At 48.5% G+C, this 12,970-nt stretch overlaps 1 protein-coding gene across 1 annotated transcript in view; it reads right to left on the bottom strand.

The window, feature by feature from the left end:
- The window catches only part of ABCA4 (ATP binding cassette subfamily A member 4), a gene marked incomplete at its 5' end in the record, with an annotated part of 124,496 nt that overhangs the window by 15,749 nt on the left and 95,777 nt on the right, over positions 1-12,970 (bottom strand). Inside the window, 10 exons of the mRNA XM_081087564.1 lie at positions 250-312; positions 1,020-1,140; positions 2,221-2,350; positions 2,739-2,862; positions 5,655-5,802; positions 6,838-6,953; positions 10,246-10,423; positions 12,016-12,185; positions 12,444-12,518; positions 12,643-12,748. Of these exons, the coding sequence (XP_080943690.1) occupies positions 250-312; positions 1,020-1,140; positions 2,221-2,350; positions 2,739-2,862; positions 5,655-5,802; positions 6,838-6,953; positions 10,246-10,423; positions 12,016-12,185; positions 12,444-12,518; positions 12,643-12,748 (1,231 nt within the window). The remainder of the gene's footprint in view (positions 1-249; positions 313-1,019; positions 1,141-2,220; positions 2,351-2,738; positions 2,863-5,654; positions 5,803-6,837; positions 6,954-10,245; positions 10,424-12,015; positions 12,186-12,443; positions 12,519-12,642; positions 12,749-12,970) is intronic.

Raw genomic sequence — 12,970 nt, 5'->3', positions numbered from 1 at the left:
CTGGGAGGAGGGGAGTTATGGGGGGAAAAAAGAGAAACAAATGTAATAATCTGAACAATAAAGATTTAATTAAAAAAAAAAAAAAAAGATAAATTTCACCTGTTTTCACATGGCTATTAGAAAATTTAAAATGACCTGTGGTGACTTGTGTTTTATGTTCACCCGGGAGCTCAGCTTTGGTGGGGAGGGGAGGTGTGCACAGGAGCTGATTCCCGAAGCCCTTTCCGGGGTGACCGGCAGAGTACCCACCTCTCCAGGACGGACTCCCACACACAGCCTGTCCACCGCGGGGCTGGATGTGCCTGAATAAATCTGCAGGATCAGAGAAAGTGGACTGAGGACTGAGAGAAGATTAGAGCAAGGAAGACAAGACAGAGCAAAGACTGGCTTAGGTGAAAGCTACCAACACAAATAAGTCACAGATTAACAAGGGCATTCAGAGAGGAGCTGTGAGCTCTAGGCATCTTGAAATTGAGCCTGTGCAGAAATTGACCAGAGACAGCTTAGTGAGGCCCTGCATCAGTATCCAATATTAGTACTATGGAAAATTCATTGGAATTCTATGTTCTTGGAAGACTAGTTAAATACAAAGATAACAAGACCACAAAAAATTAGAAAAATGAATCACTAGCCCAAGCCAGTTTTTCTCAGTGGATAGAGCACTGGCCTGGGGACTGAAGGGTCCCAGGCCAAATTCCGGTCAAGGGCATACGCCCAGATTGCAGGCTCCATCTCCAGCCCTGGTCAAGGCATGTGCAGAAGGCAATCAATTGATGTGTTTCTTTCACATTGACATTTCTCTCTTTCTCTCTGTGTGTCTCTCCCCCTCTCTTCCACTCTTCCTAAAAATCAATGAAAAAATATCCTTGGGTGAGGATTAACAAAACAAAACAAACAAAGAAAAACAAATTGCTTGCATAGTCATATCGCTTATTCTACAGAAGGCAAATGACAATGTGGTGCCATCTCGGGGTCCAACTGGCACCTCCAAACTAGCACACCTACACCTATTTCCTTACCTTGGTTAGTTCATTTAGACTTAAGATATCAGTTTTATTTCCCCCACTAATAATTCTTTGTCTTTCTTCAGCCACATCATCATCTTCATCCACAATGGGCTCCTTTGTGGGCTCAGCAATCCTAAAGGAAGGACAGAGGACAGGATCGGGCTGGTGCACAGCGTCCTCAGCACCCTTCAGTCCCCAGGCCAGTGCTCTATCCACTGAGAAAAACTGGCTTGGGCTAGTGATTCATTTTTCTAATTTTTTTGTGGTGTTGTCATCTTTGTATTTAACTAGTCTTCCAAGAACATAGAATTCCAATGAATTGTCCATAGTACTAATATTGGATACTGATGCAGCGCCTCTGCCAGGGCCTCACTAAACTGTCTCTGGTCAATTTCTGCACAGGCTCAATTTCAAGATGCCTAGAGCTCACAGCTCCTCTCTGAATGCCCTTGTTAATCTGTAACTTCTTTGTGTTGGTAGTTTTCACCTTCCTCCTGCCTCTTCCCTGACTTCTGCCCCCAGCCAGGCTCTCTATCCCCTAAGACTTAAATTCGCAAAAGGACTCCCAACAGAAGAGGCGTTAAGCAGAGAGGGCAAGTGCTCGGGCCCAGAGTCAGCCCTGGGTCCTCGGGGCTGCCTTCTGGAAACCTGAGCGCCCACGCCAGGATGAGGCAGGGTCTGGGGCCAGAGCCTGGGGAAGGACGGCTGGGCTGGGGCACGGTTGGCAGCCACCTCTCCTGGCCGGGGCACTGTCACTCCCCTCCACATTGATGCTGGCTGCACTCAGCTCATATCACCCCATATTATCCCTTCCTCCCCGGCCCTGTCCCTACTCTCACATCTTTAACTAGCAAAGGAGCCTCCTTTGTCTATTGCCTGCATACAGCGGCACTTTGGATATCCCTTAACCATTATCCTTTGCCATGCTATCATCCAATTTAGAATGAGTATCTATCTGCTCACTAAATGAGGGAACAAATATTAGTGATTGAAACCAATAACATTATATTTTAAATATTTTAAAGTTTAGAGTCGTCGCAAATTCTTTTGTGCCGATTTTAATGTTTTTCTTCTTCTTGTGTTATTCAGAGCAAGCCAGGCTTTGAGAATGTAAACACCATCCTGGTGTGGGGCTCATGAGGAAAAAGACGGCCATGTGGGTAGAGCCAAGTCCCCTGGCATTGGCACCCTCAGGGCAGCGGCATGGACCTACCATCGGGTGAGGAAGAAGTGGTGCTGGATGAGGAGGGTCAGGAGGAAGTACACCACCCCTTCTGCCGCCATGGCAACCAGGTTCTTCCCAATGAGGTCCCATTGGAATGGATTTGGAGAGTTGTTCTCACCTGGGGACAGAGGCCACCGGAAAGCGACAGGAATTAAGCCCACTCTGCCGCCCCAGCGCCCCCTAAAGACCTGGTTTCAACACTCGGCTCAGCTGGACCAGCCCTTATGCAAGGAATCAAGCAAGAGCTGAACACAAGTCTCATCCTGACTCCTCAAGTCAGAGTAGGGAAAAGTGGATCCCGCCCTCCCCCCTCCTGTGGCTCCTAAGCCAGGAAACAGGCTTCCTGGCTCTGATCCCTTCTAGGCAGCAGGACAACCCAGCCAAATCAGGTGTCTGACCCCCGCAAACTCCCCCGCCTCCCGCCCAAGGCTGGGTAGGAACTCCTGCTTCAGCCCTCCCGCCCCAAAGGATCCAGGGCCATGCTCGCCTGGCCTACTGCCACCCACCAAACCGGGCATAGACGTCTGTCACCGCCTGGCTCAGCGCCAGGTCAATGAGGCCCCGGCCCAGGCAGAAGTGGGGGAAGATAATGAGCAGCTTCCTCAGCAGGGCATTGAACCTGAGCAGCGTCTGAAACACAGCAAAGCAGGGCAGTCAGGAACAGGGCCAAGCCCACGTGCCCTCCTGAGCAGGGTGGGCCTGGGGAGGGACTGCAGACGGAGGGGCCAGGCAGCCAGACTGTCTGAGGAGGGGTTTGTGGAGCAGACAGGAAAATACAGAAACACTCACAGGAGGTGCCTCTTGGGGAGCCTCACAGGCAGCCCTTGGGGAGCTACCTGTGGACTCACTTTGAAATTACACACAGCCCTCCATGGCATTTGCTACCAGGAGAGGCAGCGGCTGGGAATGTGGCCCAGGCGCTCGCCTTTGGTACAGCTGTGAGCCATCTCGTGTCCCAGGGACCGAGGCTCTCTCACCTGCTCTGTCGTAGCTCAGCTTAGACCAAAGGGGAGAGGGTCCTGGGAGCATCTCCCTGCTCTGCCTCTCCGCTCCCACAGGACAGCGATGGGCTGTGTGCAGATGCTACCAGCACTAGAGAAGGCAGAGACTCTCTGGTGTCTGTGTTGAGTTGGGGGACTTGTTCCCAGGTGATCGGATTGTGCCTGCTGCCTCAGCCTCCAAGTGTGAGCAGAGTCTCCCCCAAGCAGGCAGAGGGGACACGGAGGAGGTGAGGCTGAAGAGGCCACTGCTGCTCACTTGCCTGGCCTGTACCTACCGCGCAGCCTCCTTCCTCTCCAGCCTCCCCCAGGCCCCCACAGCTCCTGAAAGGCACTCTGCTCTTCGGCCTGTGGGCCTTTGCACTTGCAGCTTCTGTTAACCATCGCTACGAGCAGGAAAGAACGCCCTCTTCACAAAGCTGGTCCAATAACCCCTCCTCTCATCAGCCTTTCCAGATTCCCATAGTAAAATACCTCCTCCTCGCTCATACTTTCCACATTGCCAGGGTTAATTACTTTTTACCTGACTACTTTCTCCCTAGTCAGTAGTCCCCAGAGGACAGGGATTGGGTCCTAACCATTTGGTATCCTTCCTGAATACCTTGCACAACAATTAACTTATAGTATTTATTAAATGGGTTAATAAAATTCTACTTATCCCAGGCCAGGCTCAAATTGAATTTCCTCCACCACGAGTCTCCTGGCCCTTGCAACCCAGTTCTTTTGGGCCCACTCTGACCTGTAGTGTTTTATCTGTCTCGCCCCTTCGATGCTCTGTCATATGGAGTGGTGTGTCCTGAGGGTTGTTTTGGTTCCTTAGTTGGTGTGCAGGTCACTGACTGACTGGAAGGGGGGTTCCTGGGGGCAGTGCGAGGGGTTGCACTTACTCATATCAGCACAGCCATCGTATGGTGTTCACTTTGTTGACACCTTTTGACTGAGCAGGGACAGCAGCGACTGGGACCTGGGGAGTCTCTCTGGGATGCTGGATATTTCTGCAGCATCTGTCTGGTAATTTATGTGACAGCAACAAACTTTTATGCAGGGGACCTCGGAGGGTGCACTCAAAAAAGGTTGGCTAAATGAGTGCAGCCGGCAGGAGGGAGGGAGAATGTTCTGGATGGCTTTAAGCTTACCATTTAATTATTCTGAAGTAACACTCTCTCTTAAGACTTAGTGGGCGGTGAGCCTGTGACAAAACAGCTCGGAAGAGCAGCCTTTTCAGTCTGCCAGGGTGCTCTGGCAGGAAGAGGGGACTGGGGGGAGGAGGTCTAGAGGTGGGTCTGTATTCCCATCCCCCTCCCTTTTGGGGGTCTGACTGTAACATGGTATATATTTTTTTTTATCAGTCATGGGATAGAAGTGGGGTGAGGGTGGGGGGTTGTTCCTTGCTTAGTGGCCACAGAAAGCCCGACAGGGTTTGGGAAAGAGTGACTGTCAGGAAGCCAGGAGCTGGGTGGTTCGTGGAGATTTGCCTTGGGTCCTCCCAAGGGCCCAGAAGCAGGGTGGGGCCAGGGGCCGGGGGCCGGGAGCTGCAGGACAGCAGAATAGATGCACTAGTGCCCAACCTCTGAACTGCAAAGACCTAATGAGGGAAGGAAATGAGTGGCTAAACAGGCCACTGGGGACACAGACACATGGGTGAGACCACCAGTCCTTGGAGATGTTCCCAGGACAGCCATGGCCAGGGCTCAGACACAGCAGGCTGGGAGCAGGAGTGTGGAGAAAAGACAGCCCTGCAGCTGCTACCATTGTGTTTAGGATCCAGTCTGGCCAGCTCTTTCTGGGTGAAGAGAAGTCTTGGGGGTTGTGGGTAGGATAACTGGACTTTTCAGGCCATAAACGACTCATTCAGCGCCATAAATTCCTAACCCTTATCCTCAGGATTAATTTTCATGTAAAATAGTATATATTCCTGTTAAAATTTGCATAAGGAAGGGGAGAAAGACTATATATGTATTTGCTTAAATGTCTCCAGAACACATATGAAAGAAACTCCAATGAAAAGTTGCCTCTGGAGAAGGGAACCAGGTGATTGCAAAACAGGAGTAGGAAGGAGACATTTCATTGTGTGCCTTTTCACACCTTTTACATGTTGAAATCACATGCTATGTGTGTGTAAATCTTAACACCAAAGTCCTCAAGAAAACCTTCTTAAAGGAGTAAGAAGGATCATGAAAGGTCATTTATAGCTTGAGAATGAGCTCAGAAAACCATGACACCAGAGCACACACATGAATAAGGAGCTTAAAGAAAAGAAGGAAGGAAGGAAAGAAGGAAGGAAGGAAGGAAGGAAAAGAAGCAACATTCATTTATGCACTGACTTGTCCAGACACAGTGCCTGCCATGGCTCTGCTTGACCATCACATTCTCTCCTCTAGTATCCCAGTCATCAAACAAGGAAGCCAAGAAAGTCGTGCTCACCTGGTTATTCTCAAATAATTCCAAGATGAAGGTGATGGCACTGCTGTTGATGCCGATGAACAGATTAGCACAAGACAAGGCCACATAGGCTGTGCTGGGCACATCGAACAGGAAGGATGCTGGGTACATCATGGGGATGGCTGCCCATCTGTGTGAAACAACACAACTCAGCAGGACGGAGTGCCCGTTTCCACTCCATCTGCTGTACCCCAGGCATATGCATTCCCCTCATGCAGGAGGTGATATGTTTGAACTGGTGAGAGTCCCAGGAAGACCAAAGAGATACTCCACCCCTTGGTCTTTGTTCCTCATCTTTGACTTGAGGTAACAATGCCTTCCCTGGCCATCTCATGGGGGATTTTGTGAGGAACAAAGGAGGTGGTAACTGTGGATGTACATAAATTATAAAGCCTCGTACAATGCGCGGAGCACTGTCTTCCCACAATGCTTCTCACTCGAGTCTGGATCAGCAAAGCTGAGCTGAGACCCCAACAGGCTCATTTTCACACTTCACTGGAGCTGATGTGCCAGTCATGCTAGTTCCTGAGTTCTTTTTCAATAGAGATAAATGGAAACCATTGCTATTATAATAGCAAGACTCTATTGGCCCAGATAGAAAGGGCCAGGTATCATTATCTCCACTTTATAGATAAGAAAGCTGAGGCCTTGATGAGGTGTATTACTTGCCCACAGTACACATGTGGTAAGTGGTAGGCCTCGACATAAAGCTGCACACTTTGCTCTAATTCCACTGAATTTAATCTCTGTGACATCCTCTGGCCCTGACTCAGGAACAGCTTTTCAGCCGGAGTCTTCTACTGTGTGTACATAACCCTTGGCCGGTAGAGATGGAGACATTGGGATGTTCAGATTGGCTTTCGATGAATCAGAATCACAGCTGGGTGAAAAACAGGGGAGTGACTGAGTCCCAGATTTTGGTTAGGCCACCGTTTGAATGGGAGAAGATTCAGGCCATGTGGGGTGAGTAGACCGAGCCTCAGGAACACCTCCACGTACGGAGTCAGACACAGAGGCCAGGCAGGGTTATGGTCAGGCCGAAGAGTCTGCTGGGGGCCAAAAGCTAACCTTGCCACCAGAAACCCCGTGTTCTGCTTGGAGAGCATGCCTCCCCTCCCCCCAGCTTCCCTTTGGAGAGCATTAGCTAATGGCCTGAACAACTCACCCGTACAGCATGAGCAGTGCAACAAGGGCAGGAAGATTGTTCGGAGAAGTGTAGGCTTTCTTCTGAAACCCGACAAAGATGGCCACCATCAGTGCCGCACTCACAGCGTAATTCATCTTGGAGAGAGAAGAGGAGAGCAAGGCGCTCTATCGCTCCGGACCTCTGTTTCCTGACTGCCAAACGAGGGCCGAGGGCCGGGCAGCTTGTCTAGCACATATGGTCTGGGATTCTGATTCTATTGGTCTAAACAGCTCTTGGTTAGCATATATTAAACTGTTTCTAGTCCTCCTACACCACCCCACCTCCCTGTGCAGGGGACCTTTAGTCTGCATCTTTTACAGAATTCTACCTGATTTCTCATTCTCTCTTTCTAATTGGTATGAAGTCCTATTGATTCTACTTTCTAAGTATATCTCCAGAATTCATAAAAAACCTTAAGATATAGTCCTTGACCTCATGAAACTCAAATAAATGATACCTTTTTATCACTTTCTCCCTTCTCTTCCCTTCCTGCACAATTCAGTCCTAAAGCCAGTTGAACAGACAGGGAATGTTGGGCAGCCATAGTGGGGTCAGGGGTGGAGTCCGAACAGGATGAGAACCTGAGAAGGGTGAGAAGGGTGTCTCACAGGGTGTGTGAGCCCCAGTGGGGTGAGGAGGGTGTTGACCTGGTGTGGGGTATTAGAGCCAGAGCAGAATGAGGAGGACCTCCACGTGGGGTCAGCTGGAGCAGAAAGAGGAGGGTGTCCATACAGGAGAGGGGATGGTGGCAGAGATGGGGACTTATTACATGCAGGTGTATTGCTCAGGTAGGTTAATGAGTTGGAGGTGACAGAAGCTGGTGTCTCACTCTTGAAGAAGAGAGTTATAAATATGGAAAGTGGAAAGCCATAGTGAGCCGATGGTGTTGGTTTGAATAGAGGTTTTAGTGAGCCCTCAGTGTTTGGTGTATAAGTAGGTAAATAGAGATGCAAATGGTTTTTTATCTATGTATATGCTTACATATCTCCCCTAGTTCTCTCCACTGAGATGGAGAGATGAAAAAAAAAATCCTGGGACCATTGAGACCCCAATAATACAGAACCTACCTAGTGCCAAGATCTTGATTTTGAGAGCTATTTTCCATGGAAAGGGACCAGGGTTCCCTGGGGACACAGTTGATGCCAAGTAGGGCTGGGGCGAAGTGGAGGACAGACCTGGAACACCTTGCAGTGCCAGAGAGCATGGAGTTTCTCAAAGACAATGGGACAAAGTCAAAGGAGGCAGCTCCATCAGGCTTCCACTGGTAAAACTGGGGATAACTTGAGCATTAGGGTAAATAATAATGGTATCCAATTATAACCCATGGACTGACACGGGAAGAAGACTCCATATAGTTATAAGTAAATAAATAAGCAGTTCTCAACCTGTGGGTCGCGACCCCTTTGGCAGTCGAACGACCCTTTCACAGGGGTCGCCTAAGACCATCCTGCATGTCAGATATTTACATTACGATTCATAACAGTAGCAACATTACAGTTATTAAGTAGCAATGAAAATAATTTTATGGTGGGGTCACAACATGAGGAACTGTATTTAAAGGGCCAGAAGGTTGAGAACCACTGAAATAAATGAATGAATGAGAAGTTTGATAGCAAACAGGATATTTACACAACTTTAAAGTACCTCTTCCCAAAATTCTTGCTAATTATAAAAAGGAAAAGATTAACTTTACAGTGAGGAGCTCGTCAGACACCATCTTCATCAAGGGACCACTGTCGGTAGTAGGGCAACTTGAGAGCAGCAGCCACTTGATAGGACTCAGTGAGAAGACAGAGCATCCCTTGTGATGCTGCTGCTGTGACCTGAATCTGACCATGAGGAAACATCGGGCCAATCTCGATTCTAGTCCATATTCCCTCTCTCCTTGGGTTCAGACATCTCTGTACTGGTACATGCACGGTCAGCTCCAAGTATAAATTCTGTTCCTCGTATTTTATTTTTTATAAATATGTTTTTATTGATTTTAGAGAGAGAGAATAAAGGAGAAGGAGAGAAATAGAAACATTGGTCAACTGCCTCCTGCACATCCCCTACTAGAGATCAAGTCCACAATCCGGGCTTGTTCTCTGACAGGGAATTGCACTGGTGAACTCTTGGTTCCTGGGTCAGTGCTCAACCATTGAGCCACACCAGCCAGGCTATTCTTTGTCTTTAAAAAAAAAGCAGAGTGAAAAAACTGGCAAGTTATTAACTTTTTGGTGCAGGTGTACCTAGCTCTTTTCATGTTCAAAGTTCAAGGCCAATGTGGGGCCCGTGAGTGATGTTTTTGTCCGCAGTGGGGCTTGTAGAATCTGACCTCCTCTCCATGTATTCATGTGTGTTTTTTCATGCAGACAGAAAACAGAGGGAAGAATGTAGGTGCTATTAATAACTTCTGGTTTTGTATTGTTAAGTGACAGGCTGTTTGAGTCGGTTTCCATCATGATGTACCTTATCATCACATGAAGTGGAGATCACGTTAGTCTTAGAATGTTGAGATAAAACAAAGGATCTCATTACCCAAGACACCCAGAATACCTGGAGTTGGTGTCACAATCATCTCTACTATATTATAACTAGTATTTGCTGCCAATTAATGTTGACCCTGTGGTCTGTCATGAAGCCCCCCATGCTGACCCCTCCCTGCCTCCTCCAATACTGGGGTGAGAATGGTGCTAGTCTGCTGTTGATTTGCTAAAAAAAACTTTTCTTCATTTTTCCTAACTTGGTGCCTAAACTGATATAGTGAAGGTCTGGCTGCTTTGGGAAATCAAAATAAGGCCAATGGATAGGATGCTGGGTTTAGCAAACAAAAATATAGGATGCCTAGTTAAATTTGAATTTCAGGAAAACAACAAATACATTCTTTAGTGTAACTATGTCCCATGCAATATTTGGGGGTGAAACATACCCTAAAAATTAATTGTTTATCTGAAATTCAAATTTAACTGGGTGTCCTATATTTATCTGGTGACTCTGCCATAGGAGGAATTCCATCCTTACCCCTTTGGGGTGGGGCAGGATTTGAGAAGAGGATGTGGGGTGAAGGTCTGCTTGGTATTACCTCTTCAGCCAGACATTCTCAGGAAGGCCGCCTCACTGAGGGCAGTAATTACTGGATGGGTCAGAAGGCCCCTTGAGGCAGGGCACGCAGAGCCCCCACTCAGCAGTTGTTAAGCTGAGCCCTACATTCGTCCTTAGCTTGCCGTTCCTAGTTCTGTGCCTTTCTAAGAAGATGTCAACAGACAGCAGACACACAAGGCCCTTGGCACAGCAGTCCTCGCAGTGGGGGAGCCCCACCCTCCTGCGCCCCTCAGTCAGAGCAGACACAAGTGCCCACCCCTCAGGCCAATGGAGGTGAGAGAGGCACCGTGACCTGACACTTACGATGTCCCAGAGGAAGTTGGTCAGCCAGTAAGTGGTGGGGCTCACTCCACTGACAAACTGGAGGTGCTTGGCTTTGTTCACTCTCTCCTGGATCAAGTAAAGGACAAAGCTGGCTGGGACGAAGGACATGGCGAAAATAACGCAGATAGCAACCACAGCATCCACAGCGGTGGTCAGCCTGCAGCAGGACAAGAGACACCGGGAGAGAGAGGTGAAGGAGGAGGAGCAGCTGCCAGAGAAAAAACAAAGTCAGGCTCTGGGGAGGCTCAGCCAGTCCTAGAGAACAGCCTCCAAAACCCCCTTCCCAGCCTGACGATAGTCATTTCATTCAATTATCTTAAACGGAGTCAAGGTTAAGTGGGTATTTGAGGGTTTTCTGTTCTATGTTGATGTAGAATATTGTTCCATTTTTATATGAAAGTCTAGATAAACTTTCAAAGTATTTACTGATGGTTATAGAAATGGATTTTTATATTATCCTATATCACAATGCTCTTATCAGTTCTATAGCTTCTCTTGAATTTTCTAGTAGACAGTCATATGGTCTGTGAAATTTATTCCTTTTGTTAAAGGAGGCAAATTATGCTGTGAGAACATGAAACACATCATAGCATGGAGAAATGCTCATAACCTAAGTTCAAGGAAGCAGGGAGCAGGCCGATTATACAGGGCTGGGCTCTAGTCATCCTTTCCTGGGCCAGGTGGAAGGCATCTGGGCAAGAGGGCAAGTGTGGGCTGAAATCCGACCTGAACTTCACATGCAAGCCATGACCCTTTGCATGGAACAGTGCCCACTGAGAGAAAGGAGCACATTAACTAATTCCCACAAAGCACCGTTGGTGCCAGTCAGCGTCCTTATAAAACTGGAAATAGCATGATCCACACACATAGTAAAAGTAGAGCAAATGACTGAAAGGGAAACCTGCAAAGACATTTAGAGGAAATACCCTAACCTGTGTAGGGTTACAGATAATAAGTTCTTAAGACTCTACTCTTTAAACTGTACTGAATGAACATATACTGTTTTATAATCACAAAGACTCCTATTTCATATTTCATATTCAAGAGACTTGGCAAGGCGGAGTGAGAATAAACACAAGGCAGGCGATTCTTCCTCAGTCCAGGGCCTGGAGGGTGTCCAGAGGAAGGTCCCAAGGTTCCAGGGCCAACTTTTAGCCAGTGACCCTGGGCACGTGGAGGGCCCAGTGATGAGGGCTCTCAGAGTGTCCTGGGGTAGGAAAATGAGGACCCTACCGCTTACCACAAGCATGCACTCACACAGCCTACAAGCATGCTGCAGATTGCACAAGATTGATGTTTTCGTTGCCTGAAGCTGTGTGGGAAGAGCCTAAGCTCGAGGAAGGCAAGGATCTGTCGGCATCTCCACAGCCGGGTTGTCTGAGGGAAATTACCAAAATCTGAGCTAATTCCTGTTGGGCAGACGAAGGATTTACTGAACTTTCCCCGTTCCCGGCAGTCATTTCCCATTCTGCAGGGGAGGGTATTTGTGTAAGCTCCAGCAGTAATTTCTTACCAAGAGCCCAAAGGGAACAGTACCAAATCTATGCTTACTTTCCTAGTAAGGACGAGGAGAAAGAATGGCCAGGCAGTCTGGCACACAAGCGCTGGAAGTCTTATGTTCACGTTTGCCCACTGACCAGCCTTGCCCTCCAGCCCACAGCACCGGATAGTGAAAATCCTCTCGGGTCTCCCAAGAGAGGAGAGGGTGACAAGAAAGTTGTGCAGCTGGGCCTGTGCGGCTGGGCTTACACTGTGATCTCAGAGAGCTGCTCCTTGGTCAGGTTCAGGGGCTGGCTTAGGACGGTGATGCCGTACTCCTCGGGGTCCCTGTCCGGGTGCAGGCCGGCTCGTAGGATGGCGTTGTGGGCCACGTTGAGAAAGCTGACCAGGGCGTGCCAGCCCTTGTTGTTGAACCACACCTGGAGGGCGGAGACGGGCTTCCTTAGGCTGTGCTGGCATGACCCCAGCGGCCCTGCGCTAACAACAGCTGTTTAAAGAAAAAAAATGAGCCGCAGGGAAAGGAATGTGAGGAGGAGGAAGGATTTGGCAGCTGGAAGACATTCCATGCTAGTTTTCAAGTGGAGACTCGGTGGAATTTAATTATTTGGGAAAATAAAAATAAAGTCACCAGCTCATGTGGATTTTTAGCTCTGGGGCAGGTGACCCAGGGCCAATACCTTAATGTTGTCTTCAGTTTCTAGATGTCTAAGGAAAACAGACATTTCTTTAGCGGCCTCTCTGGTGACCGGACCCTAGAAAACCATAATGAACAAGAAAGAGGTTTTTTATTTTCACTCTTAGTACTCATGAGATTTTCTGTTTCATAATGACTGGCGCGTTGAAAGTCCTACCCAAACCTGCAGCCCGTTTACGTACCCCGCTCACGTTCATCATCTGGCCAAGGTCACTTAAAAATCCAACAAGTGCCTCCCCAGTGATGGGGAGAGCTGGCAGCTTTCCTCCGATGGAAATTCCTCCGTACCTGACAAGGGAACGAGAAGTCCTCAGATCAGTGCTATGACCCATGTCTGTGGTGCTCCATGCTTGCCAGTAGCACTCAGTTTCTGTAGGGAAATGTGTGCTTTGGGAGGCGTTGTCTGCACTAGTGAGCAACATGGCTCCACTTTACAACTTTGAATGCTTCCTCGTTGCCCCCAGATGAGTGCCGATCCCTCAGAGCTTGGTCTCTGACCTCTCCAACCCT

This window comes from Myotis nattereri (genome assembly GCF_964212035.1).
Source record: "Myotis nattereri genome assembly, chromosome: 3".
Classification (NCBI taxonomy): Eukaryota; Metazoa; Chordata; class Mammalia; order Chiroptera; family Vespertilionidae; genus Myotis; species Myotis nattereri.
Note: the sequence above shows the minus strand (reverse complement) of the source record. Positions and strands in the feature narration are given on the sequence as shown.